At 40.5% G+C, this 27,908-nt stretch overlaps 2 protein-coding genes across 3 annotated transcripts in view; one reads left to right on the top strand and one right to left on the bottom strand.

Annotated features, from left to right (window-relative positions):
- Positions 1 to 17,366, top strand: part of ADAM22 (ADAM metallopeptidase domain 22) — a 57,119-nt gene extending 39,753 nt beyond the window's left edge. The window contains exons 24-26 of one of the 2 annotated variants that reach the window (XM_026039416.1): positions 3,256 to 3,342; positions 11,786 to 11,909; positions 12,489 to 12,541. In XM_026039416.1, the coding sequence (XP_025895201.1) occupies positions 3,256 to 3,342; positions 11,786 to 11,909; positions 12,489 to 12,509 (232 nt within the window). In that variant the 3' untranslated portion in view covers positions 12,510 to 12,541. Of the gene's footprint in view, positions 1 to 3,255; positions 3,343 to 11,785; positions 11,910 to 12,488 lie in introns of both variants that reach the window. The other variant, XM_026039415.1, reaches the window with a different exon arrangement.
- A 3,631-nt stretch (positions 17,367 to 20,997) lies between these two features.
- Positions 20,998 to 27,679, bottom strand: SRI (sorcin). The gene is made up of 8 exons (XM_026039376.1): positions 27,407 to 27,679; positions 26,725 to 26,808; positions 24,930 to 24,999; positions 24,294 to 24,337; positions 23,159 to 23,306; positions 22,882 to 22,995; positions 22,083 to 22,141; positions 20,998 to 21,411 (listed from the first exon to the last, which is right to left on the bottom strand). Exons 1-8 carry the CDS (start codon positions 27,677 to 27,679, stop codon positions 21,385 to 21,387), a joined length of 819 nt encoding a protein of 272 aa, XP_025895161.1. The 3' UTR covers positions 20,998 to 21,384.
- Between the last annotated feature and the right edge of the window lie 229 nt (positions 27,680 to 27,908).

Below are 27,908 nucleotides of genomic sequence, written 5' to 3'. Positions count from 1 at the left end.
TGTGGGCAGCCCCAGTGCAGCTGGCACTGCTTCCACAGCATCCTCAGAACATGTGTGACCTTTTCCCAGACAAATTTACCTTCTTCTGAGAAATACAGAAGAACCTTARGCTCTTCTCTGAGATAGTGGCTAGCATTTGGAAAGCTCACCCGTGTGACCCTGGAAGTGCAAGGATGCATGYTGCTACATGGATGAAAAGGAGTCARTGTTGCTCCCCTATGACTAGCGAAGACAGTGTAAGTGAATATCTAGAAGACTGGACCCATTTATTCGATACCTTGGGCCTAGTTCTCTTTCTTTCTTTTTTTCCAAGCAGATATATCTGGTTATATCTGATGTAACACAGGTCTGCAGTAATTGCACATATGGTGCACAGGGCCTGTATATATATCTATATGTAGCCAAGCACCAGATAGAGGCTTGTGCCATTTGCAGTTTAAGTGAAATATCTGAAGCACCGAGTGGGGTTCCAGCTCTGCAGCCCTCATTAACGGCACAAACCAGAGGGCTGCAAGTGCACAGGGCTATTCCTAAAAATGTCACTGATCACTTTTTGCTACCCTTCCTACTTAATGGATTCAWGATATTAAGCTCCTATTAAATGTCATGACTCCACGGAGACCGTTAAAGCTCTTCTGTGAGGTTTGAAATGGATCCTCAACGTTTTAAAACAACGTTCTCATTCTTTACTAACCCAGACCGTTTAGTTCTCGCAGGAGGGAATGCCGACAGGCCAAGTGTCTCTGCAGTGTTTTCACAAACACGGTTGGTGAAATGGCCTGATAAAACAATTGTTTTCTATTAAAATCAATTAGAATTATCCAGGAAAGATAATGGGGGTTTTCTCAACAGGACGACAGTTTAAATGGGAGCTTGCGCTAAAACAGGTCCCGAGGAACATGTGTTTTGCCAAACAGCAATTCTGGTCTTTGTTAATTTGCATTGCTTTTCCTCTGAGCATTTATCTTCCTCATTGTTATAACTGATACAAACATCTTTGGCTTAGACTTTCTGTTATATATTGTGTTTTTGCAGCAGGGTAACCCATGCATCTGAGCCTGGGCTTTCCCTCGCCCACCAAATCCCGGCCCAAGGCATAAGCCCCGGGGGTTCTCAGCACCCCCAAGCAGGGAGTCGGGATCACAGGTCAGTCTCCCCTGCCCCTGCGTGCTGGGCTGCCGTATTACCCTGTGGAAAGTCCCTTCCCTCAGTGTACCATAGTTTCACAGTGGCAAACACCCTGGCTGCTTGGAGGTGCTCCTGCTGACGCAGCGCTAGCTAACTCCTCGTGGCCAGCCCGAGGAGCACGGTTCCCCTTGAACCCAGGTCTTCTGCATCGTTGCATGCTGCGCTACAAGCCAGATAAGCCCGTGGGCTCGTGGCTTACGTGTCAGGACAGCGTTATTTGAAAGCAGAATTTCTCACTCAAAAAAAAGTGGATTCTGGCCATCGCTAATGAATGTTGTGGCCTAATCTAAAGAAGATCAGCTCAAGAGCTTTCTAATGGTATCGGTGGCCTGCCGTAGCTCAAGCTTAACCCTTCTGCAACAGATGGATTTAGGTGGTACGTGACGGTCTGCAACACAGCCAGGCCCTGGAGAATCTCAAGCAGGGCTGTGCAACGACTGCATGCCTTGATACCACGTTAAACTTTGTTTTCCAGTAGGAAAGACAGATTGGGAGTGTTTCATGGTTACCATAAGTTCTCTTAAAAAAAAAAAAAAAGTCAAAATTTTTACAGCAATTTCCGATTTCCAAGAAAATGTATAGAAGAAAATATATAGTTCTGCCTACAGTTAACGCTAAACCATGAATCTATTATTTTCTGGTGATATTGGCGTCAGCCTGGTGCCTTATTCACAGTTCAACTGTTGCTGCACTACCACTTTTGACATTTTCTTTCTCAAAGAACCACARATGGAAAGCATAAAGCACTCCTGATTCCTGAAAAACAAGCAAGCTGAAGAAGCTACTTAGAAGCAATTGTGGCTGAGGGCAAATACTCTCTGAGAGCTGTGGCTGTGCTTGCGCAGGGTGGGGAGAAGAAGTTCCAGAGCAAAAAAGGAGGCCTAAGAAGTGGAAAAACTGCTGCAGCTCTTGTCTTCAACATGGCTTGAAATGTGAGCCAGGTGTAAATAACATAATCCGGCCTATATTCATCTGAGCAATGCCTTGCAAGGCCTGTTCCCATGTGTGAGGTCACTGGAACTGCTTTCATAAGTAAGAGTGGTGAGAACTCATTCAGAAACATTAAAAATAACTCTTAAAGGAAATTTCTTTTTTCTTTCTTCTATTTCTTTTTCTTTTTTTTTTTTCCCCTTTGGTTAAAATTTATATCCTGTTTCAGAGTGCCTCAATCTCTATGCAAATAATTATTAAACTGTTGCCATTCTTCTGCAACCAAAAGGGAACTTAAATTGAACCAGACAGATGCTGTTTTTACATTACCCTTTTATCTAAACATTATAAAAGGGAAGGAGGAAAAATTGTGATACTCTTCACCGTATTGGTTTGTGACTAAAAGAACCATGTATGTTTTCCCCCCCTTTTCCCTGGTAATATTATTGTCAGGTAATTAAACACCATTTTTATTTCATAGCTTTCATGTAATTGATCTGAGTATGTAATGCAGGTTTTTCTAAAAGGTCTCATATTGGTATCAAGATTGCAAAATGAGAGATGAACTCTGCAGCCCATGTCCTTGAAAACTCCTTGTAAAATGCTCATTGAAAAATCGGGATTTTTTTTTTCATATAAGTGCAAAAATTGCCAGTGCAGTAGCAAATGATTAAAGCTTTTAAAGATACTAAGGCTGAAATTCATTCCTGTAGAAAGGGCCAAGCCCAAGTCTCCACTCATTAAACTATTACTTTGCAGTTTATTCCAGATAGATACAAACCTGTGTCTTCAACAAGCAAACTGCAGGACTGGAGCTAAAGTGCCCCTTTATCCTGATTTTAAGACTGTGAGAGAACTGTAGGCCAGAGAGTTCTGGCCCTGTGCATAGGAGTGAATTTTACCCTTATGATATTAAATTAATTTCCAGAGTAACCAAACATGTGAGTCTTGTAGTTCAGACTTTCTCATGCAGTTGTACACGTTGCCTAGTCCTCACCCAACATCCATACTGATTTATTTGCCATATTCACTTGCATTTTGGGGATGAAGACATCCTTGCTAAGCTTGTGCTGTGTGTTCTCAGATTTTCTATTCTTGTTCTTCTGCTTTCTCTGTTCCTTCCATTGCTTTCTGCAGGTATTTAAACCCATGGTTCAAAAGAGAATATAATGTAGCTAAGTGGGTAGAAGATGTGAATAAAAACACTGAAGGACCATACTTTAGGTATTTTGTAAATTAATTCTATATCATTTTTAAGAGCTGTTCCAGCATATACAAATATCTTGGGATTCCTATCTTGTATAAATCAATACAAGTCACTCTAGGTGCAGAGGTCCCCTCTTCTTTTGCTGCATTTTGATGTCTGTTTTTGGCCTCACGTGCAACTTACAGTTCTTTTCCTGAATGTTTTAATGAAGTCATTAAAAAGGGTGTTTGTAGTGCATGCATTCCCACCATCATCTATAGCTTGTAGTAGCTTTCTCATCATTTTATGCCAAGTAGTGTTTTATGGGCATGACACATATTTATCACTAATAAAGTAGTAGTAACTTAAACAGAATGTAATATATTACAGCAAGCAGTTTCATAATGCATTTACTCTACCCACTGTCTTATATTATGCATACTAAAACTTAAATTAAAAAAGAATAAACAGTAGTGGTATGTTATCTTCAGAATTAATTAATATAATTGTAATTGGAAAATTAAATATATGGGAATATACTCTGCATTCCGTATATCTAACTACTAATGAATCTGTTATAAGTGAGAGTAGGGTTCTGCCAAAAATATCACCTGAAAATATTTGTGAAGGGGAAAAAAATGCCTATTTGATACATTCCAAGGTAAAGAGAAGAAACCTGCATGAGACTGGCTTCCCTGTTGTATGTGACKGAATCACGGTAACCGAGAGTATTTTAGTAGATTCCCAAAAGAAAAACCCATAGCTAAGAAAAAGGCTTAAAGATTTGCATTTTAAAGGTTTTAAAGGTTTTGTTGAGAAAAAATAGCTAGCACAGGAGGGAAGGAGGATGGCTTGTCGTGCACAACATGCAATTAGAGAAGTTGTAAATTGACTTACCATTAGCTGTAGAAACGAACCTGAATACAAAGAGAAATCATTAGCCAGGAGAGTTAAGGAGGATAAAAAGGAGTAAACAGAGTCCAAAGAAGAAGTTTGATACACCAGGAGACAGAGTAATAGTCCAAAAGGACAGAAGTATATATTGGATGTATACCATTCAGTATACGTCCAATATGTTTGTCAGAAAAAAGGCAGGATGGGGTTGTATCATGGGGTGCTGATGAAACAGTCTCTATTCCAATAGTAACACTGGAAGATATTAAACAGCAGCTTGTGAATTTAGTCATTTTTAAAACTATGAACGCTTGCCCCAAAACATTTGAGGAGCCATCAAATAAGTTTTTTTATAGCATTTGTATATGCTTTTAAGAATTCATAAATCACTGGCGCAGAAATGCTTTCCAAAGCCTAAGTAGGGCAAATAAGGTAAATGTAAGCCTGCCAGTTCTGATATCAGTCTTGAACAAGGAAACCAAAAGTCTTGATGCAGCAATTGCAGATTTAAAGAAGAACCACCTAAGTTGTGCCAGTCAGCACGAGGCAAGTCCCAGTGTGGGCACGGTGCTTGTGCCTCCCTGCTAGCCTTAGCCCCAGGAGGCTGTGTCCTGTCTGCTAGCCACAGCTTAAGAAGCATGCTCAAGAATGGAGCGATTTAAGTGTATAGCCCTGGAAAATGGTAGAAGAGGCTTCAAGCCGCTTAGTTTAATGGAGCAGTTAAAGGATTACTTGGATCATAAAAACCCTGTGGAGTAAAACCTTTATGGGTTTCATTCAGACTAGGAGATTAAGACTYATAAGTACCAAGATTCACTGAAAAGCGAAGCTAGGCAAGTTTGCACTGGAAAGGAATTACATTTTTATTAGCAAAAGAAACTAAGCCTTTCCCTAAAAATGCACGTTCAACTTTTGTTGTTCAGGCAGTGTAATCATAGTCCTCCACTATAACTTTGGCCTCAAAGCTTTCTTGCAGGATATTCATATCAGAAGCCCTCTGACTGTAGTAAGTCATTGATGAAATATGAAGATAGCACTGGTTTAAAATCTGTTACTTTAATGGGATTAGGTAAAGGGATCTAACTTCCTTTGTGTCTACTCTTAATTTGGTTTTCATCTTTTAATATTAGTATATCTTGGTTTAGCAAGCGGTTTGAATTAATGGGGTGTACTCACCCAATGGTTTTCCCTATGGCACCAGCTGGTCACATTCCTGATTGTATTTGAGATAAACAGAGCGTTTTTTTTTCCTTCATAGAGGCCTACRCTGGTCCAGGTCAGTTTTAAGGACTTACAGGAGCAGAGATGAAACCTGACTTAAACATATTACTGCATAGAGGCTTACAGATGAGACTGTCTGCAGCAGTAACTTTAGGTTTAGAACTGAGAGAGGAACTAAAATGATTTTAGAAAGCTGTGTGTCCTCATTAGTGATGTAACCATGGGGAAGTGTTCTGTGTATTAGGGAAGGGAAAGGATGGAAATTTCTCCTGGGATGAGTCATTGTGGGTATATGAGAGGTTATACTGGTTGTTGTAGCCTCTCCGCAGCAGTTAGGTGCAGGTTTGGGTTGATCTGGCCTTGGCAGGACAGCACTATTCCTTGGAACATCATTGTGGAAATAATATGGTGGCTTTGGAGCCTTTGAAGTAGTTCATGAACAGGACAGCCCTGCAGTACTTGAGGAACCTGACTGAGGGGTGACTGGAGAAAACAAATCACACCTTGTTTAATCAGACTGGAAAAAAAAGGGCACAGCTTGATTTTAGGAATTGTATCCTGGGATAAGGCATTTACGCCTGATAAGGCCTGATTTATATTTTTGTTGCTAGTCCTTGATTTTTTGTTTCTTATAAAGAGACTTGGGAGGCACACTGCTTTTTTGTTTGTCTCTTATAGTTTTAAATCACTAGTTCATTGATGAGTGRTGCTATTCAGGTAGGGGAGTTAAAATACAATCAAAAAAGATAAGACCACTTCTAACATTTCCTAAGAAAGATGCAGCTTTTCAAAAAAAATACAAGAGTTAGATATCACAAAGACTTTCCCCATCAACTTAAAATCTACATAAACTGAAGTTTTGTTTTCCTGGCACAATGTCCTAGTTACTATTTTTTCTAATCTTGAAGTCTAGTGGATGCCTCTGTATAATTAATTWTATTAATAATAGTCATCAAAGCTGATGTCTCTGGTGCCAAAGAGCTCCCATCTATGGGATTCCTTTATATAAAAAATTAAGATCTGTAAAGAAAAATCTCAATTTCTGGSTAAAATGTAGGTGAGATTTTAATTTTACAGTCTAAACAGATACCAGGATGTAGCTGCATAAATCTAGTAATAAACCCAAGTGGGAGACTTTCTCCTGAATTAGGTTTTTGTTACAAGAGGAAAGCAATCTGTTAGGGATTTGTGGCAGAAGCAGGCTAGTTTGCACACAGTACGTGGCAAGGGCAAATTGTAGTTTTGCCCTATATTTATATTACTAAGTTGAATGTCAGGGAAGGCATAAAAACCGTCCAGTCCAGAGTGTGGCCAGATTCCCAGTAGTGAATATCTCCTAAAGTCTCAGCACTATCTATTGGAAATTCACAGTTGTGCTGGTGTGATTATGCTGCGTGTTTTTGTTACTGCCCATTGCAGTGGCTAGTGCACAGGCTGACCTTACAAAATATAGCTAAAGATTACTTGATATCCTCACTGAATTTTGAAGAACTTGGGAACTGTGATGGTGTGAGGAAGGCAACTGTCAGAATCCCCAATTGTGGCATTTCTGTAGATAAAAATAGAAAGAGAAAAAATACTGGAAGGTGCCCGGAGCTGCCTAAGCTTGCTGATGCAAAAATTTACAGTAACCTAGATTCTGTGGCAGTGTATAAAAGTAAAAATAATTTATAAATAAATCATTTTTTTTTAGGTGAAGATTCAGAACACATGCCTGGACAAAGAATAGCTGTCCAAGGCATTGGACAGCTGGTTGGCAGGAGACAACAGACTATCCATTTCCTATGTTTTTCTGAGCTTTGGTACTCTTGCTTTCTTCTTTGATTTCTTCTCTACCTCATCCATTACCTTTCTCTGTGAGCATCCAGCAGACTGGCCATAGTCATGACAGACCATGGTGTCCCTGTTTCTCTGAGGCAATTTTGGACGCTGCTTTGGAAAAGAAAAAAAAAAATCCTCTCCCACTGTTCATTTTTCTCAAGGTTATTTTTCAGTCATCTTAAAATTGTAATGGTCTCCTTCAACTTTCTCGTTGCCATAATGAAGTTCAATTACTGGAAAGTTCTGTCAGTTTAAGCACCAAAGCACCTCGGCCCCAAAGGCAACAGGCAATTCAGAGTCACCCTGATCTTACCCAGAATAACAAGCTGTGGCACCTCGACTCAAGGGGAAAGGCAGCTTTGTCACCATTTCTCACAGGCTCTGGTTGCAGGATTCATAGTTGACGTGGAGCCTCATGGTTGGGGAAAGCTGCTGCCAAGGCAAGTCCTGTCTCTTGGGAAGCTGTACTCCTTCAAGAGAGAATTTTTGTGATTACAGCTAAGGCTGTGATTTTAAGTGAGTTTCATTAAATTAATTCAGTTCACAAAACAGAATGAAACGTAGTTCGTGAACAGGTAAAATCTGTCAGGGCTTCAGTTTTACTATGAGGAGGTTTGAGGAGGTCACAGGACATTCGGCCTTATGACCAAATGTCATTTCAACACTGTCCCTTTTGGAGCAACGTTCTCTCCATTTTAGTCAAGAAAAGGCAGAATAAGCAGCCTGCAAAAGAGCCCATAGAAACATCCTACAGCTTCTGCAGCATTTTGCTCTGAAGCCCTATGACACCCTGTTAGTTCCAGCATCAAGAAGGGAAGGATAGCCTCGGTGTAGCTATTAGATCTTTCCTCCTGGTCAGAAATGAAAGTTGTTAATCACACAGAGGTGCATGTCTTCACTTGGGACTGAGAGTGAAATCTCTGAAGTTGTCACAGAGTGCTCAGGACCAAATTCAGTTTGCAAATCAGTCTGTAGTTCTGTTTTCTCTTGTAGGTTCAGATGGAAGCAGTGTTTGACAGGGAAGCTAATGGATGTGGTATCAGGAGAACTAACCCCCCAGTGAAAGCTAAATGGAAGYCACCCCTAATCCAAACTGCAGAGTTTTGCCTACCTTTATCCCTGGCCTTACCCGCAAGTGTCCCTGAATGCTGTCCTTCTGCCATCCTGTAAATGAGAAAGGTCGTTTCTGGCTCTCTCTCATTTAAAGTAGATGTAAATCTGGGATACACAGCACATACACAATTGCAGGAGAGAACCTAAAAGTTGGTTAAAAAAAAWAACCAACTACACCTGTCATTTAAGATGTATTTTAAGCTCTGTGAACTTGCACATGAGTAGTGATATGTTTTAACAGTATCAGTAGTTGACACAAAAGATGACAAAAACGGTACATTAATGTGTAGCAGAACTAAGCGTCTAGGGCCTTTAAGGGGAGGGCATGGACATTTCTTTAAGTGTGCAACTGCATTCCCAATGGATTAAGGGTGTAAAACGAAGCATGCTTGAGGAGCATGAACATACAGTTCCCAGACCTGTTGTGGCTGTGCCCGTGCAGGCTGGCAACTCTGTGCAGATGTGTTACATGTGCAAAACAGAGGCAAGATCTGTGAGGATTGGAGCTTCAAATCTTTCATGGGTGGGTTTGCATGGGTTTTGAACTGYTGTTTTTAAAAGCACTGCCAGTAGGGATAATCTATTCTGTTTCCCCCAGGTCTTTTTAAAATATTCCATACAGTCTTCAGATAAAATTCCATGATTGTGTCAGAAAGTAGATTCTTCTTTCTCACCACTAGCTTAGTGATCTAAAAGTTAGATGTTTGGTCTTAGTCATCTTGGAGGCCTGCGCTGATGGCAGTGCAAAGCTGTAGGGACAGTCCATTGGAAATTCAGAGGTACAAATATAGCCATTTAGTCACGTTTTCTGCTGGTGCTCATTTGTAGGCTCTTTCACCCAGATGTCTGTACTCTAAGCACCTAAGTTAGATGAGAAGTAGATATCTATGGTTTGCTAACGACAGATCTCGTGAGACACCTGCCCCAACTTTCTTCTGTGCAACTTCGCTTAAGTGCAGTGGCTGCACAGACTTCCTTGGAGCACTGAGGCCAATTCTGATTTCCTCCTCTTTTGTGAGACGTCCTGGCCAGATTGTGCTGGGTAGGTTTGTGGTTCTGGTGCAAAGYCCCCTTCTTGCAGGCTCGGTGAGGATCCTCCATACAGGGAAAGTGCTCAAGGTGTCCCATCCTCAGGGGATGCAACTCCTGGGGCCATCAGAGCTGGTGGACCCAGGACCCATAGACAGAGGGCCCATCCATGGCTTCCCCCCTCCCTGGGCTTGTCCAGGGGTGGTCAGAGTAGCTGGTGGGARCACACGGGAGGTGATGTGGCACCTGGATGTGGCCCCAGGGATGGCCAGTGTCATCCTCCTGCCCGCTGCCTCCCAGCTGGGTGAGCCAACAGCTCTCGGTGGAGTGTACCCTGCCAGCTCTCACACCCTCAGCGCCCTGCTTTGACTTTCAAGTGCCTCATTAGACATTTAGACATGAAGATCTTAAATCCTACTAGAGCTGTTAGGCAAAATTAATAAATGATTAGGTTATTGATCATCTGTAAATTCTGCCCTCTTTATCTTCCCCACTTCTTCCTATCCTCTGATGTTTTTAATTCTGGATCTAGTAATAATCTTAGTGTAAGCAATGTTTATCTGTCCAAAGGTGGCCACAGACTAAAAGACTGCTATGTGTAGCAAACAGCAGAGCGCTGAGCACTGCAGGGAACTTTGCTGTGCATAAAAAAAAAATAAAAAATAAAAATAAAATGAAGCTTATACCCAGATTTGTGACCCTGGACACTTGAAGGCCCTCTTTTGTGGTCTATTAGCTCTTTAAAATTTTCTTCCTGAAAATTTTTGCATGTGTCCAGTTCATCTTACTGGGTGCTCAAAACGCACAAGCTGAAGATGGAGAGTCTTCAATATTTGGGAAATGGTCCCAAGATCATTCTTTTGTTGAGTGCTGCTGAACTTGGAGGGGGCAGCACGAGGCATGAGAGAGTTGCAGGGAGCTCTCACCATACAGTTTCCATTGACACCCAGTTGCTCGTGATGCCATCAACCATTTTTTGTACAGGGGACGAAGGACTGTGTTGTCCCAGGGAATTACAGTAAAATGATGCACTAGTCTAAAACAAAAGAGCTATTATTTAAAGATAAATGAATTTCATTTAATTAACAGACATAGATAGAGCACAAAGGAGTCCTCCACCTGTCAGTCCCAAACCATAGCATGGGATCCTATAGCTGCTACTGTGGGGTGGGCAGCACCGCTACCAGGAGGCTCCTCGTGGCCCTTGGTACCAGTGATGCTGTTAATGGTGCTCATCACTGGGGTCCACACATGTGCCCCTTGCTGTGTTTTGAAGTTTTTGAAGATGTGCCTTAAAACCTGAGTGTAAACTGCTTCCCCAGGGATGTTTTAAAATCCAAAGATTTTAGGTGCTCAGACGGTGCCTGGGTGGGGTGCCCCTGCTAGGGGGCCCTCTCTTGAAAATGCCCTCAGTTTGCAAAATAAAACAAAACTTCCTGGGTATCCTAAGTTTTCTATTTCAAAGCCTTTTTTTTCCTTTTATACTGCCCAGATTTAGAGCCTGATAGAAACCTCTCAAGTGGGAAAAGTGCAGAATCTCAAAACAGAAGCATAAGAGTTTTTCTTGGGTATAAAATTTTAGTCAATAATGTGCTGATGCCTTATTGACATGAAAAGAATACCTTTCATGTGATAACAAACATTTACTTGCTACTGCTTACTCTACTCACCTTGTACAGAAATGCTGATTGCTACTGACTAATCAGTCCATTTTTGTATATTCTCATCAGACTCTTTCTTTGGCTGGAACAATATGCACTGTATGATGCTTGCATGTCTAATAATTTATTATTAGCACTTTGTATATGCCTTTGTTACTTCACAACTAACAGTTTGGCCTCTAAGTGCATGCATTTGTGTAAATTACTATGTTGTTATAGAGTAATAGATTTATTTGCTATGTTTGTATCAATATATGAGATGTGTAAGATATATACAAAGACACTGATAACTGTCATTTATTCATCCACTGGCAGAAGACATTGTTCAGTTTATGTTTATATGATTACTGTTTCTACTTAGCCTTCATGATGCCATGTCTATCTTTCAGTTCTCTATTTACTCTATCGCAGATTTGATTTGTTAATTTTATAGTGATTAGTGGTAGTACTCTGTAAAGCATCTTAAGAAATCATTTATTTTGCAATACAGTTCTGTTAAGAGGTAGGAAATTTTARTTTTTCTTCCAGAGCTCCTGAAAGCCATAAATATTTATTTATTAATATTTATAGTCATGAAATTTTAGACTGCTGATCTATCAAGTTTTACTCCCTCCTGATATTGAAGTAATGATAAACTTTAGTAAACACTTGGTTCTGAACCAAGCTTCAGATAATGGCAGTTGCTGTTGCAATGTGAGACCCCAAAGACATCACATTTATTYTGTGTGTTTCAACATCTCAGGACGCTTTCTCCTGCAAAGTCTCCTTCTTCATCCACTGGATCTATTGCTTCCAGCAGAAAATATCCTTACCCAATGCCACCACTTCCTGACGAGGAGAAGAAAGCCAACAGGCAAAGTGCCAGGGTAAGTGTGTGCTTGGTCATTGACTTGATTTACTGGTAGTTTATCAAGAGGAAAACATGACAGTTGAATATCTTTGAGTAACACTGGGARTCTTTGAGTACCATAAGCTTTTCCTTTGGATCTCCAGCTCTGGAGGTTGCTACAGGCTGAGCCTCTGGCACAGAGCCTAGCTGTGCGTGGCTGTGTCTGCAGTTGTCTGCTATGGTTGCTCTCAAAACTGGTTACCCTCCAGCATTACCTAAAGGTAGATCACTTGCAGTTAAGTAAGACATGGTGGAGCTGCATGGCAATGTTAGCCTTTGATTTCTTTGTATCAAGTCAATGTGGCTCTACCAGATACTTTAGTAACCACAAAAATCACTGAAATTCACTTTTGGGGTTTCAACAAGCCTCATTCCCAGTTAATCTGCTGACTCGGGACTCTGAAGAGATGCCCGTGCTAGGCTTGGGTGAGAGCAGCCTGCCTGTCACTTGTGACCAGGACAAAGTAGACAACAAGTTCATAGCACTGTCACGGTGACAGCCTGTTTTTGCCTTTGCTGATGTGTGTTTGTATTGTTTTTTTTTTTCCCTTTCCAGCTCTGGGAAACTTCCATTTAGCTCTGCTGGTTCCTGGGCCAGAACTGTTTCCTGCAGGTTTTGTAGGAACTCGGCCTCACTGAGTCGTTGCACATTCATCTGATCTTGAGACAACTTGAAAGATCCACAGAGACGCCAGTGATCGTGGTGACAACCTCCTCTCATTTGGAAGGGAAAAGGCAGTCCTTTTTTTTTTGACTAGGATTTTATGAATTCGATGTAAAGAACAACCAAAATGATAACAATTAACAGGGGATAATTAGACTGGATGTGACCTGGCTCTTCCGCATGATGACAAATACACTTATATAGCGTTACAGCTGCAGTCAATTTGCAAGTCCCAAGTAAYAGAGGTTTTCCTTTGGTTTAATGCAGTTCCACGTTAGAGTAAACCGGAATTGGGAAGGAGCGCTCTGAAGAACGCAGCCGGTGTAAACATGTTCGCTGTATGCATGAACCTTGTGTTCTTTACTTTCCACAWGTAAGGGAAAAACAACATACCGTAGTAGAAATTAGCATGCAGGAGTAAGAAATATAGGATTTTTGTGACAGGATCTCAAGCTTTGAAAGGCAAATATTTTACATAAACTTCAAACAAACAAGGGTTATTTTGTTTTTTTTTTACCTTACGTGTTTATAATCTCAATTATACAGATTGTATATATGTAAACATTTGATAATGTCAAAAATCACTGTTACACATAAGTATATTTTGCCAAATGCCTAAAGAAACAGTCATGACTAACATCATCACACTTCAAATTTTTTAATGTTATGAGCAGACAACTTTGGAAATACAGAAGATACAGTACTGTAAAAATGCGTCTCTCAGAAACTGGTGTTTGACCAAAATCTGCGCTATCTTTTAAACAACYGACAATCTCAATTGTATTGTAGAAAGCAGAAATCAGAGTGCAGTGACACTGTGTCTTAGATCATCATCAAAAGAACCAGCCAAAATACATTACTCGCTGATGACCAGTGTATCCTCATGCAGCTGTAACCGTRACTAGTTCTGCAGACCACAGAGAACGAGTGTTTTAACTAATGTTGAGTACAAACTGGAAGGTTGGGAATGCTGCTGGGCAGTCAGTGCAGGCTGTGGTGACCTCATTTTGGTGACATTTACTGTTTGTATTTGGTAAAGCATTTGAGACACTGCTTTAGATGGCAAGGTGTAGCTTATGAGAGGCAAAATGATTTCACTACATAGATAATAAAAATGCCGGGCAAGTTTCGTTACTGTTTTTATTTTGTATGTGTTACTGGAATCTCCTTTATCATGTTTTACAATACTATGCTACCTGTCCCTGTAATCCCTTTTACAATTTGTTTGGGCCTTAAGCTCAGTACTAGTGAGCTTAGCCCCCTCTGCCCTCACAAAAATCCTGGAAAAAAAATCCTGGAAACAAAATGGCCTTTTCCATGGAAATGTTGGTTTTGTGCATAGACAGGTGGTGATCGTCTGACTGCCAGTGTTAAGGCCTGAAAGATATTTTGTTCTGAGGTTTCTAGTACCCAAGACTTCTAAAGGATATCGTAAAATAAATGTGGTCATTTGATAGAAAATTTTTGTTCAGCAAGAAAAACGGGCCATACTAAATCAGTTTGTAACTCTCCATCTCTCCAAAAGCAACAAATTCGTAGCCTCAGGTAGTAACGTTACAGAATAAACCTTCTGTGTCTGTAAGGTGCGGTAGAATACCTTGTCCAATAGCCGTATGAACAATTAGATATTACTATGACAGGAGCATCCAAGGTGTTTCTGGAGTCTTCTACCTCTTTCATGTATTTCCTTTAGTAAGTGGACACAACACTTGCAGCCTTTTAATATTTTTTTTTAACTTTTACGTCTCTCAATAAAGTTGAATATATATAAGGTTAAATTAAGAAATTTTTACAGATGTCAGCAGCTGTAAAGTGTGTAAGATTTTTAGAAGCGCTATATTTTATGGTTAGACTGTGTGCTAGATTATAACAAAATACAGGCCTTGAAGTTGAAACCATTTCCTTCACAGTCACAAGGTTCTGGTAAGTATTAGGGAGATACAAATGAGCAAGGGTAGCGTATGYAGACAGGCTCTCTGCAGGGAGCTTGTCACTTCTTATTGCTTTAGGAAAAGCCCTCTTCACTTTTGTGAAGAGTAAATGTCTTGTAAGCACTGAAGAATATTTTTTTGCAGAGATTTACTTTGAATGTAGGTAGCTGGATTAAAGATGGTTGATAGTATATAGGTCATGAAATTAGGGCCTGACCAAGAATCACTTGAAGTCAATATGCATCTTTTATTGATTTCACTGGGCTTTGAACTGGACCCTCAAACAGTTCACCCAAATTAGGAAGTTTAACCTGATAGTCTCCATGTTGCTCTCCCACCTGGAAGCTATTTTTTCCTTCYGTATTAATGTCTTGTCCTTAGCAACCAGACTGTTTATCACGTGCCTTTTATGATACTTTGTTTGAACACAGATTAGTCTGTAATTATGAATAATCCTGTTAAATTTTTGTGGGTGTTTCATGCTCACCATCGTTTACTCTTCCCCTTCCCTTTTTCCCTTGTCAAGAAGCAGCAGGATTTGGCAGGCAGAGCTGAGTGTAACACACTGGCTGTTTATGTCATGTTCATAGCTCCTTGTTTTGCAAACACGTTCCTGATGGTATTTTCCATGTACTATGTACTTACAGCTTCTCCCTTGTTTTGGTAGCATTCATCTCTAGCATTTGTTGATACAGGTATGTGCATCTATTTTTAACAGACACTTTCACTTTGGAGCGATGCAGTGACTGGGCATCTAGTGAATGCTAACTTCAAATTAAATAGATATTGACTTGCACTTGATTAGGGTCGAGTGGGAACATGATGAAACTGTCTTTTGCAAAACTGTTCTGCAGGGAATTTTGCACTGCGTGGGTAACTTGGAGACATTAAGTTGTTGCACAAAACCTGTACGTGTAGGGCTCTATGAGCATCTAGAGTCAGTGGAGGTCAGAGAGAGAAGTTAGTGGTTATATTCTGTGGTTTTCCACTTTTAAAATGTAGTGTGTTTGACAACTGCCAGATTAGTAACTCTGGAGATTTCAAATATTTTTTATTTAACCAGAGTAGTTACAGTTACACTGGCAATAGCAATATTTTAATATTGCCGCATAATACCTCATCCGGCCTCAAACGATGTGCTTGTGTCRTCAGTAAGGTAGTTCAGTCATGCTGACTCAGGCCCATTCCAAGTTTCATTTGCTGGCTTTGATTTTTCTCTTCCCACAGTAATAAATGAGCTAGCCTGTGCCAGCTATGTTGTAGATATCTGTTAAATGGGGACATCATCACTTCACCTCCAACACATTATAAGTAGTTGTCCTTATTAGCATAGGGCTTAGAGGGTGATCTATACTTAACTACATTATTCTTAYATATTTCAGCATGTGGGAGAAGAATCTTGTATAATTTAAAATAAAATTAATAAGATTAACTGRTCAAGTCAAAAAATAGAGATAATATTCAAATAATAATGCTGCAGTGTGATACCATCATTTTACAATGCAAAGTTTACCTGCTTAGTCTGGATTTGTTAAGAACTTCAGTAATCCACGCTGTAAACTTTTGATGAATATATTTAGGCAGTATACCAGAAATGGATGTGATTGATAATTTACATGTAAATTTGTTATACTATTGTTATAATATAAATAGTTTTAGTTTTTAAAGAGGTCGTTCATTACTATATAGCATATCTTTATATAAGTTGTGAACTTATAAGTCACTACTTGCCAGTTATGTGATTTGAGATGTGACATATGTCTTTAAAGATAGCTACGTATAAATGATTTCAGAATTTTGTTCCTGATTTATGAAATCTTGAACCTGCTAAGCTGATGCACTTCCTGAGTAGTTTAGATTGTGCTAACGATCCAATGAGTGGTTGATATAGCCAGAATTAAAATAAGGAAACAGACTGTGTCAACAGCTAATATGTACCCAAGTCCTCCTATCTGAATCACCCTTGCTGATTTAAAATGAACTGAATTGTCCTGTCAACATAAATGCAATGACTGTTTTCAAACTAGGGCCAAGGATAGCTGCATATGYGTTGACAAGTATGCATCTACTCTCACCAAGTTTGCAATCATTTCACTGCTTAGTCTCGTGGATGTACACAGTGTAATCAAGGACCCACCACGTTATGAGAACACATGATGTTTGCCCTTGCCAACAATGTCAAGTGAAACACCTGAGAGACTCTGCAGTCAGGTAGGGTAACAGGTTGTTGTTAGGGCTTGCTTGGTCACTGAGCCCCATACCTGCTGTTTTAAACAAACTTATCGAACTCTAACTTAAAAMCAGGCAAGCTCCTCATCTTTTTCTTTCCATCTCACTGCCCACTCCTCCTCCCTGGAAATCACGTCCATCAAGGATAGTTACATCTACTAGGAGCCTTGTGCGTTTGTTGGACAAGCAACTGAGAAGATGCTGCAAAGGTGGGAACCTTTCCTCATGATATCCTGGATAAAGTCTTTCTGGTGCTCTTTATGGCACTGCAAATGTATTTCTTGCTCTTGCTAGAGTGACAGACTATAGCCCCATGGCTCATTTGTAGTTTGAGGTGATTCAACATTTGGTGTCTCATTCATTCTGGGTCTTTCTCATCCTCTGCCTTTTTCAAAGGATGAGTCTTTTTAGTCACCAGTCTCTTACCTAGGAGCAGTACCATGTCCTCCTTTTTCTCCTATTCCAAATCTCAAGATCACCCATTTTTTCCAGTGAGCTATTTCAGTATTCACTAGCGAACTCTTTGAAGCCACCCTTAGCAACCACAGTGTGAGGTGGTAACTTCTCTTATAAGAGCTTGAGCTCTCTGCTTCTCTGAAGCCATCTTTTCGGCCTGGAATAGGTTCTCCACCTGACTGCTGATGCTCCGCTGTTTGCAAGGCTTCCAGAGCCCGTGACATCTCTTGGGTAGTATGAGATTGGGCTTCCCTTCTGGCTTTTTCCTGAAGACAAGGATGAGTAAATGGCACATGGATGTGCGGTTTRTTGTCCTGGGATTGCGTGACGGAGAAGCCTTCCTGTGTGGACCTAACTGTTAGGCTAGTAGATCAGGAAAGATGAAAACAGTGAACTGATTGTGAAGACATAGTTGCAATATAAAAAAGACTCTCATGGTATGCTGAGAAATCAAGTAATACCTGCTGGTCCGTCTACACTCCAGAGTTCCCTTGAGCTGAGTATATTCCAAATTAGTCAATGAAGAATATTTTTGGCAACTCAAGTATGGATGCTGAGATAAAGTAAAGGTTTGAAAAGAAGTCCCTCTCACAGCCAGCAGGTCATATCTTCTCTTTCCAAAACCATTTTCTTCAGCTATTTAGGAAAAAATAAAGAAAAGAAAATGTAAAAAAAAATGCTATATTAGTCAACATCAATATGGTATCTGAGACAAGTAACCAAAGCAAGCAGTGAAATAAGCTCAGAGCATGGGAAGGTGTTTGGTCRCTCACACTGAGATCTTTAGAATGGGCTCACCTGGCCAGGCCTGGTGTTTGTAAATCTCAAATCACATCATCCATCATCTACGCCAGTTCCAGAATCACTTTAGCTGATCCAACTTTACACTGTTCAGAAAATCTCTGCTACATAGACAGGCCCTAATTACAATATTACTCAGAATGGGATGAGGAAGATTGGGGAAAATAAGATGAGAAAAGCAGTTAGAAACATATACTCTAAAGGTAGAAGATGTCTTAAAATATTTTTAATTATTAAAGCATAAAATTTCAAAGCAACAAACTATTTTTTCTGTTTGATTCTCTATTCCTCTGATTAAAAAAATGAAAGTTTTGATTAAAAAAAAGAATAACTTGAGGCCTTAAGACCTTATATATTCTAACTTTAGCATGCAGAGTCTATTTTTACAACTGAATTAGAAATTCCTGTATATAGGCCTGACTGACCTTGTAAGTAGAGTGGTGCTAGCAGCTGATCATGCAATATTGTAAGGCTCTGTATAACAGTAAATGCTGATTTATTTTGATTATTGGTACAAGAACTCCTGCTCACTGCCTGTGTAGAGAATCTGCATATTTTATGCTTGGAAATACAGTCCAGAACATATTCAAACTGTGAATATATAACCTGATTTCTTAAGGGTAAAGATATATTACAATATGTAGTGTTTTATATAGAATACAATACTTATTTTTATTGTTGCATAAATGCAAAATATTTTTTTCAGAATAGCAAAGCATTACAGAATTTTTAATCTGCTGGAGAAAAAAACACTTATTTGCAGTACAAGCAGTTCTTTCAGCAAAGCTTTTGGGGYGGTAAATACCAATTGGCTCTGCCAGCTTCACTTTGTGCTAATGTTGATCTTGGGCATTGCTGTAAGAAAAGGCTATTTTTTCACTGATGCTAGCCCTTGTTGGTAAGATGTGAAGTATGGAGAATCTGGTTTCACCACCGGGACTGGGCTAATGTTAGCAAAAACAACCAATCTGCAGCATATTGTTGTCTTTGCTAGTTAAACCCCTTTAAAAACTCTTACGTGACATAATAGAAACAAAAGGTTTTGACAAACACCAAAATGAAGCATTGCAATTTCCAACTTTGTAGCTTTGAGTGTGATATTTTTGTCATAAACATTACAGGCATTGGGCTGTTGAAGTGAATGAATCTGGCTTTCATGTAGCTAAACAAAACATTGCTTTTTATAAAATCATTGTAATTTGGGGTTCCAAATTCCTGCTCACTTTTAATAACAGCATCACAGTATCCACTTCTATGAGAATATTTAATACAAATGCCTGTGGTTTTCAATGTTACTAACATATTGTAACATCAGTAAAGTGACTTTCAATGATAAAGACTCATGTGTGTTTTGTTCTTGGAAGTCTGTCTTTCCATTTAGCAATKCTATACCCTGTTGTAAAGTTCCCTTTAAAAAGCAACACTGAATGTATGGGAGGAAACGATAATGGCTGGTTAAAGAATTCAGAAAATGGTTCTGTGAGCTCCTTAAGCTTTGGCTTAAGTTGCCACTGTTATAAACATGGCATTATTGTTCTTCAGGTTCACACATTTGAGGGCAACCTAGAAAAATGTGTGACTACTTCTTCCACTTAATAGGAACCCAAACATCTATTCCTGTCAACTATAACCTAGCATTGCATAAAACCAAGTCTGTGGCAACAAAACTATTCCCAAATTGCATGGAAATCAAGAGCAATCACCCAGATGCCTCTGGAAAAAGAGATACTCCTAAGTCTTCACTTAGAAATAACTGTGTTGCTCTAAAGCAAGTAGCCTGTGTCTTCAGCTCCYTTGCTGAGTGTCTATAAATACCTCCAGGGAGGGGTGAGGAGGATGGGGCCAGTCTCTTTACCGTGGTGGCCACTGACAGGGGTAGAGGGAATGGCCACAAACTGAAGCACCAGAAGTTCCCCAGGAACTTAAGGAAAAAATTCTTTCCCGTGAGGGTGACGGAGTCCTGGCACAGGCTGCTCAGAGAGGTTGTGGAGTCTCCTTCTCTGGAGATCTTCCAAACCCACTCGGATGCCACCCTGTGCTCTGGGTGTCCCTGCGTGTGCAGYAGGATTGAACTAGATGATGTCTAAAGGTCCCTTCCAACCTTAAGGATTGAGTAACAGGTAAATCAATTTTGCAGTTTTCATGGGGTTTTTTTAAGTAATATGACCCGCTTTTTACTTTCCCTTCCACAGACAGCTCCTAGGCTCCTAGGCAGCAGTGGGCCTCTACCAAAAGTGTCCCAAAGCACTCTGATAAGCATATAATTCTTCTGGCAGCATGATGAGTAAAGCTAGCCAAAAATCATATATCATTGACCATGTATCAGGCAGAAGTAATGAGAATTAACCAACATTCAAGGAGTTTATTTCTTTCAAACAACCAGCTCCATATATTTATGTTGCTCCCTCTGCCAATCTTCCCTTGCAAAGAAAATACCTTATTTCTACTATAAATTTGCTACTCCGTAGCCACCCTTCTGTAAGGTGCTGAGGAAGTAATTACATGTTGTGACATGAAATAGAGGGGCAAGAGTTTAATCAAAGGGCAGGGTGGTCTTTATACAAAGGCAGGAAGAATACTTGTAAATTAATATTTTATCTTTTTAAGATGTAAATGYGCCCTGACAGATTCAATGTTCGTCATTGAATGGGACTTTTATATATTAACTGCGAGTAGTTTTTAAAACATTTACAAGCGTCTCATGTACAGTCACAAGGAAAATGATGATTTTTCTGAATTAAAAGCAGTGCAAACAAGATTGGTCCTATGCAATGCAATACATCCCTGCTTTAATGGCATKTGAAAGAAGTTTTAATAAGGCCTATTTAGACTTAGTGCCTGTTACCATTGACTTCATCCCCCAACTGCCTACCTGTCAAAACAAGCAATTTTAATCTAATTACATGATCGAGTAGATCACAGTAAAACAATGACCGCAAAAGGTGATTAGCTCTTTTTGTACATCTGCCTTATACTGTCAAAGACAGAAGAATATGTATCATCTTATATATCATCATCCACACAATAYTGCTCAAGTGAGAAGGTGAATCATAAGTTTTTGGTGAATCATACAAAGTTTTAAGTAAATACATTACAGAAAAAATTACTGTCTACATAATTTGAGTTATACAGAGAGACAAGTTTGTGTAAAATAAAAATATCTTTAATAATCAAAGGTTGAAAGTTAAAGCTGACAGTACATTATTAGTTCATATCCATTACTGAAGTTACAGGCAAGCACATCAGTAACATTATAAAATTAGCAAGTTACAGTTTTAAGATACACAATCATGGTAACTTTTGGCAAAGCACAAGACAAACTGGAATGGTCCTCATGAGCATCCACGGCTTCTGCTGAAGCTTCTTTTGACTTAGATGCCCATCACACACTGTATGAACTGAAAAAACAAACAGCAACAACAACATACATTAGATGTATGGTACAAAGTAAATTTTTTGTTTTCTCCTACAAGACTTGTCACTACTGTTCTTATAATGTTGTGCAGTCCCTAAGAAACAAAAGCATTAAAGCTAAGCAGGAAAATGAGCTAATAGTTAACTTAAAACAAAGCACTTCCTTAATAAGGACAAATAAACCCAGGCACAACTTGATCTTACTGTTCTCCTTTTCTCATCCAGGTGCAGGGAGGAAGCCAAGCCCTATCCACCCGATGGATGAGGCCTCCCCTCTCCCCCCACCAAAAGCCACTTGGAAGTGTGTGTCTGTGTGGGCAGGGGTGGAGGTGCCAGGGAGGCTGGGGCTGAAGAGCAGTGTGGCTCCCTAGATCTTCTCAAAGCCTGGGCAAAAGGCACAGTGAAATTTAAATAAACCTCTGCAAAACGTGTAAAAACTTTGCAAGAGATTTGGCTCCAATTCTTCTACCTAGCTCATCTCCAAAAGAAAAGATGATTGAAATCAAAGCCAGGATCTTCAGGCTCTCAAGTAGGACGACAATAGTAGGCAATGTAAACATGAAGTAAAGTCATTACTACTTTCCTTCAGTTTTAGTTTTTAGTTTTCCTTCAGTTTTACCTTRAGTTTAAATTAGATTCCTTAGAGTTCACTTACGTCATCATACTGGAAGTTCACAAAACCTTGCTGAGATACATCCCTCATTCTAAAACAGTCTGCAAAAATGTATTTAAAAACAAACACAGAAATCAGTATGAAGAATTACACTTAATCTTCCCTTTTAAAAGTGTATTGTACTTCCATTTAAGACACATCCCTGCTGCAAGTTGTCTTTTGTAAGATCAGAAGTCTAGCCCACAGCTTCTGTTACTCCTCACAATTACAACCATTTCATGCCAATTTCTCACCTGAATTTCATTCCAAAGTAAAACAAAAGGTTCAGTGTTCCAGAGAGAAACCAAAGGTAGAATTAGGGCAGAGCAAAATGGAGGCAAGGAACTAAAGCAGAATCACTTGGATGACACCTCATGAAGAGCACTACAATTCATTCCAAGACTTAATTTTCAGGTCTTAATCTTTATATTTATCACAAACATCTTCCTATTTATCACTTAACATTAACAATGTCGGTTTCATCCTTTATGTTCTGTAAAAAAGCTGTTTGTAAATAAACTGTTTCCCAATTTTGAAAGCTTTTTCTAGTCTCTAAAATAAACCCTATTGTTAATTTTAAGTCTCTTTTTCACATTTTCCCCCTCTTTTTCAATAGGGACTTTTCAGTGGGTAGGTGCTGTTATTGTAGCAGCTCTGCCTGGGCGCTTCATCGGAAGAGACCTGTTTTGTGTTACAGAAGAGTTAAAGCTGAACCTGAAAGCCGAGTAATCCTCGGCAGTCAGATTTTGTTACACCTAAATCTATTATGGAAGTGCCATTAGGAAGGCTGCAGGGAACACACCTGTGAGAGCTCGGAGCTTGACACAGCAGGCGATGTAGTCATCGAAGGCGATCCTTCCATGGGTGCTGTATCGCCTCGCGATGGCCGTCACTGCCGCCGGGCTCAACCGAAACCCTACGGAAAAGGGGAAAAAAGCCCACATGGAAATGGCAGGTAAGCTGGCACAATCTACCAGCAGTCCTTGCTGGAAATCCGCGACAGTTACAGCAGGACTTGGGTGCTGGRGAAGGCTGAGAGTCAGCATCAGTGTTAAAATGAAGGAAGTGTCACAACTCACCCATGCTTGTCAAGGCTTTCTCCAGCTCGTGACGATCCACCGAGCCGCTTCTGTCGCTGTCGAAGGTCATGAAGTGCTGCATCCAGCCGTTGATCACGGCCCACAGTTCCTTAAACTCAGTAAATCCCATTGAGCCAGACCTATCTTTCTGATTCCAAAGCTAAGAAAAAGTTGCTTCGTGCCCCAAATTAAAGACACCTCTGTTTAATGGAAATTAGTGTTTTATTATCATCTATGGTTCATAACACTTGAAGTCTGGSAAACAAGAGATACCCTGGCGCTACTATCTATATTTTATTGTTATTATTTCTTCTCACATAAAACAGCATCCCACAGCACAGACAGACAATATTTCTGGCCAAAGGCCACAGAAATCACTCGCTCTCTCCACTTTTTCCTCAGGGAGGCATTAAGAAACTATTTGCTCCTTACGAATGTAACCTTGCTGGCTATCCCCTCTTCACTCCCTGTAGTGCAGTTTATTCCATATACATATACGTTATTGACAACAAAACAGGTGCCTGATAACCGATACTGTCCTAACTTAATATTTCTCTGTTATTCTAAGCAGGTTGCTCACAGCCCTTGCAGTTTCATTTCTTTTAAAATRGAAAACCATTTGACTGTTACAACATAAGTTTTAACTAGAAGCCTTCCAAGCTTCTAAGTTCATCCCAGGTATCCCAGCCTTCCACAGGCACCACTGCTGATTGCCCCTGAGGCTCCTGTGCCCGACTCGTGCAAGAAGGAGTTTAGGAGGCCTTGGGTTACATACAGCCTGTGCACAGAGGCTTAAATTCATTAGGACATCTACAGTGGTGGCTATTTTAAAAGCACAATGAGTGATTCACACAAACCTCAGTTCTGAGCAGCCAGAGCTAAATCTTTACACATTCAATGGAGAAACAGTCCCCAAGACTCGGAGACTCAACGTGTGTTATAAAAAGTCATTACTATTATTACTTAATCTTCTAAACAGAAGAAAGGAACTTGCTGCTCACATTCACACCTGATTATAATACATATGAACTACGGTCTGAATGGGAATTACAAAGCATTTCCCTGCTTTCACACAGAAGACTCTTATCTTTGTTCGGGTAATGTAAAAGTGTTTGCATTTCATAGTAAAGGATACATCCAGCATCGAGATCATGAGTCTGCAAGTCTCCAAGTTGAAAGCTATTTGAATTAGAAAAATCAAAAATGACAGCAGTACYAAGAGTCATTTTCAATATTATATAAAAACTGATATATTTATATAATATCCTAAATACTTGTTTCAACTATATATAGCCATACCACGTTTTGATCCAAGTAAAAAGCTTACAATTATGACATGTCAAAGTACATAATCACCTAATATGGCTTTTTAAAAAAAAAATATTAATGTGCTCTTAACTTAATGCATACAGGTTTTGGRTTTCAATTGAAACTGGTTATTTTTGTTTCACCAGAGATCACTTGAGCAAACCAGCTTTACTTTCAGAAACACTTTAAAGAGCTGCCTGCCTATTACAAAACCAACCACCTCTCCCGATCAGCAATGGGGAGCTGACCAGGTGGAGAAGCGAAGCTTTAAACGCACAAAGATTTTACATTTGAGCAGTTCACACGTCGAGAAAGTCCCTCTTCAAAATAAACAAATAAAAACACCCACTATACAAAAAACGTTTTTCAAAAACCACTGTGCACAACCACAAATGTTTTCTAGTAGACAGCAGTAAATGTAGTAATAGGAATAGCCATTCTTGAGGGTTGTTTTCTGACTTACGTTTATATGCTCCTGCAATCCCTGACTGAGTCAGGCATCTCTGCAGCTCATCAGCATCTATCTGTCCATCCTTTGGAAAACAAAGGCATATTAGCTAGAGTTTAGTCCCCTCTTCCAGTTTGGTTATTCCTACTACCCACTCCATTTTCAGTGGCATTAAACCTGTATTCCTTATAAAACAGAACTGATTGCCCGGCTCTGACACACAACTCAAACTGCCTCTAACTAACCTCTGTTTCTAACAATGTTTCCTTGCATGCTTCAACCTAGCAACTTTATGCAATCCTATGCACTCAAAAACAATCATGATTGGCCACACATTTACTCTACACTTATTTGCATAAAAAAAAATGGGAGCATCTAGGGGAAAGTTAAGTGCACAGAAACCAAAGCATAAAATCTACTACAGAAACTCAACTCTGCTCTAAGCACCAATTTCAAGTTAATAGGTGTTACTTTCACTTTATATTAAAAGGTTTAGGATCTCATTCTGTGGCAGGAAACCTGCAAGACAGATCACACATACCTGCCTCCCAAGTCAGAGTTATGATCAACAAATTTTAGGAAGGATTGTTCAGGAATAGTAAACTGCTATGCAAATACATGTAAGCAGAAAATAAAGAATTCCGAATGGAAGAGAAACATATACATATATATATATGCATATATGTATATATAATATATATGCGCAATTTTGCAATGATTCCCTTGCAAAGCACCTCTCCGTGTCAGAGAAAACAACTGCYAAGTCATGGAAGGAATGAGCTGCCAAAGGTGGAGTTCAAATCCTGGGTCACACTCCTCCCACCCACGACATGAACTTCAGTTCACAGAGAGTTCGAGTATAATTTAACCTGGTTCAAAGATGGTTATATGCCTGTATAATTCAAATTAATTCAAAAGAGTAATGGCTAGAACAGAAAGCATAACACAAATGCAGTCTTCCTAAACTGAGAATTTAAACCTCAGCTACGTCTGCTAGATTTAAACCTTTACATTGTGGTTACGTGTAGATCAGATACCTGGTCCAGAAGCACAGTTTTAGATTTGGGGGCTTCCTATAAGTGTGCAATAAATGGCTGTGTTAAATAAATAATAAAAGTAATAAATAATAAATGTGTACTGCTGGCAGGGACAGAACCTCTAGATCAATAAATTCAATCCATTCACAAGCTTTGTAATGCACTTCAAGAAACACTTATTCCTAGATACGTGCGTAATCATATAGAAACAATACATGACACAACATTACAAGAAACAAAATATAGTGAGAAATAGGAGAAGAAAAAAAAAACAAAGAGAGGGCTAGAGTTGCACGTGCCCTCTTCTCTGAGAAAATATCCRCCCTACCTAACATGCAAACACAGATATCAGCACCACTGAAGATTGCTTTCCCACCTGCGAGTTCATCGTGCCCCTTCATCACAGGAGCATGCCTTTCCTATCAGTTTGTCCTGCCCACAGCAAGGCCATCTCCACACCTGATGCTTCCAGGAGGCTCCTGGCTTCTTTTTCCTAAAGCTGATGGCATTCCCTAACCAAGGACTGAACCAAAATGCAAGCATACACTTCCTGTATAGTAACTATGCTTACCTTGCTAGCAATGCTAACTAGCTCTTCTACAGAGAAGCACACACTTTAGTAGAAGGACTAAGTAAAACACATCTACCTTTTTTGTTTATAGCATTTTTTTGAAAAAGATTTCTCCCTAACTACTGACATTGGGCAGTGCTCTCCCCAAAAGCTAAGGCAGAAATCATTCCCGGGACAAGTGAGGAATCTTTGCAAGGCTTACCGGCCCGGCTACCGCAGTGAAGCTGGCATACATGGGATCCTGAGCTTGGCCTGGGAACGCCGGTCCTCCTGGAGCTGCTCCGTACTGCAGAAACCAAGCAGAAGGGAATTAAATATAAACATATGATTCAGTTAACTGCCAAAAGAAAAAAATAAACTGCAATGTTTCTACTTGAGAATTAATCTGCAGTTTTATACACACGTGTAAAAGTCATATTAACCAAAAAAAGGCTTTTTTTTTCTCCCTTCTTTTTAAGAAGAACCCGCTCTTGGTACACCCACCTTTTACAGCCTAAGCACATCAGTGTCACACACTACAGTGGGTCACTCTGTACCTCAAGGCTAACTCCGCAGKCACAGCCTGTTTCTAAGGCCCTGCAGCAGCAGCGTCTTTGCAGTCAAGAAAGCAAAACGGATCTCTAGATCTCTAGGAAAGGTTTTTTTTTTTTTTTTTCAGAGCATTGATTTTTACCAGAAAGCAACGGTAGGACAGGAGCGAGTCCCGCTCGGGATGGGCGGCGCTTACAGCCACGGCACGGAACGCGCTTTGCCGCTTGTTTTAATCTGCACCTATTGTCGGGCCAGGCTGCGGTGCCCGGCAGGCACCGGAACAGCCGGGCCCGGCCGGTGGCGGAAGCCTAAGCCTAAAACTGAGCCTGAGCCTGGCCCCAGCTTCCCGCTACTCCCGCCCGCTCGCTCGCGCCGCCCCGGTAGCGCCCGACACCTGCCTGCCCCGGGTACGCCATGCTGCTCCGCGCCGACCCGTGCCCGCAGTGCCGCGCRCCCAGCGCCCGCGCCCAACAACTAGGCCTGCCGGGGGGCGGAGCGGGGCGGGCGGCCGCCCAAGCGCCGCCTTTCCGCGCCCCGGGYCTCGCCTCCGGCTCCGTCAGCCTCGCGGCTCCCTCGCGGCCATGACGGTGGTGGCGCCGCTGCGAGCGCCCCTGGGTGCGCTTCATCTGTGCGCCATATAGCCTGTGTATACACATACTGTGCTACGTACAGTAATACCCGGGCAAGAGGCTGCTCTAGTTAAAGTATGGGAGTAGGGGTAAAATGCCTGAGCTGGAAGGACTGGAAATAAATGTCAATGAATGAAAGTGCTAAAGTAGGGGACAAACTCCTCTCAGTGGTGGCCAGTGAGAGAGCAAGGAGTAATGAGTATACATTAAAAACACAGGCAGTTCC

Source organism: Nothoprocta perdicaria, unplaced genomic scaffold (genome assembly GCF_003342845.1).
Source record: "Nothoprocta perdicaria isolate Ctin4 unplaced genomic scaffold, notPer1 scaffold_23, whole genome shotgun sequence".
Lineage (NCBI taxonomy): Eukaryota > Metazoa > Chordata > Aves > Tinamiformes > Tinamidae > Nothoprocta > Nothoprocta perdicaria.
This window is presented reverse-complemented; position numbering and strand designations above follow the sequence as displayed.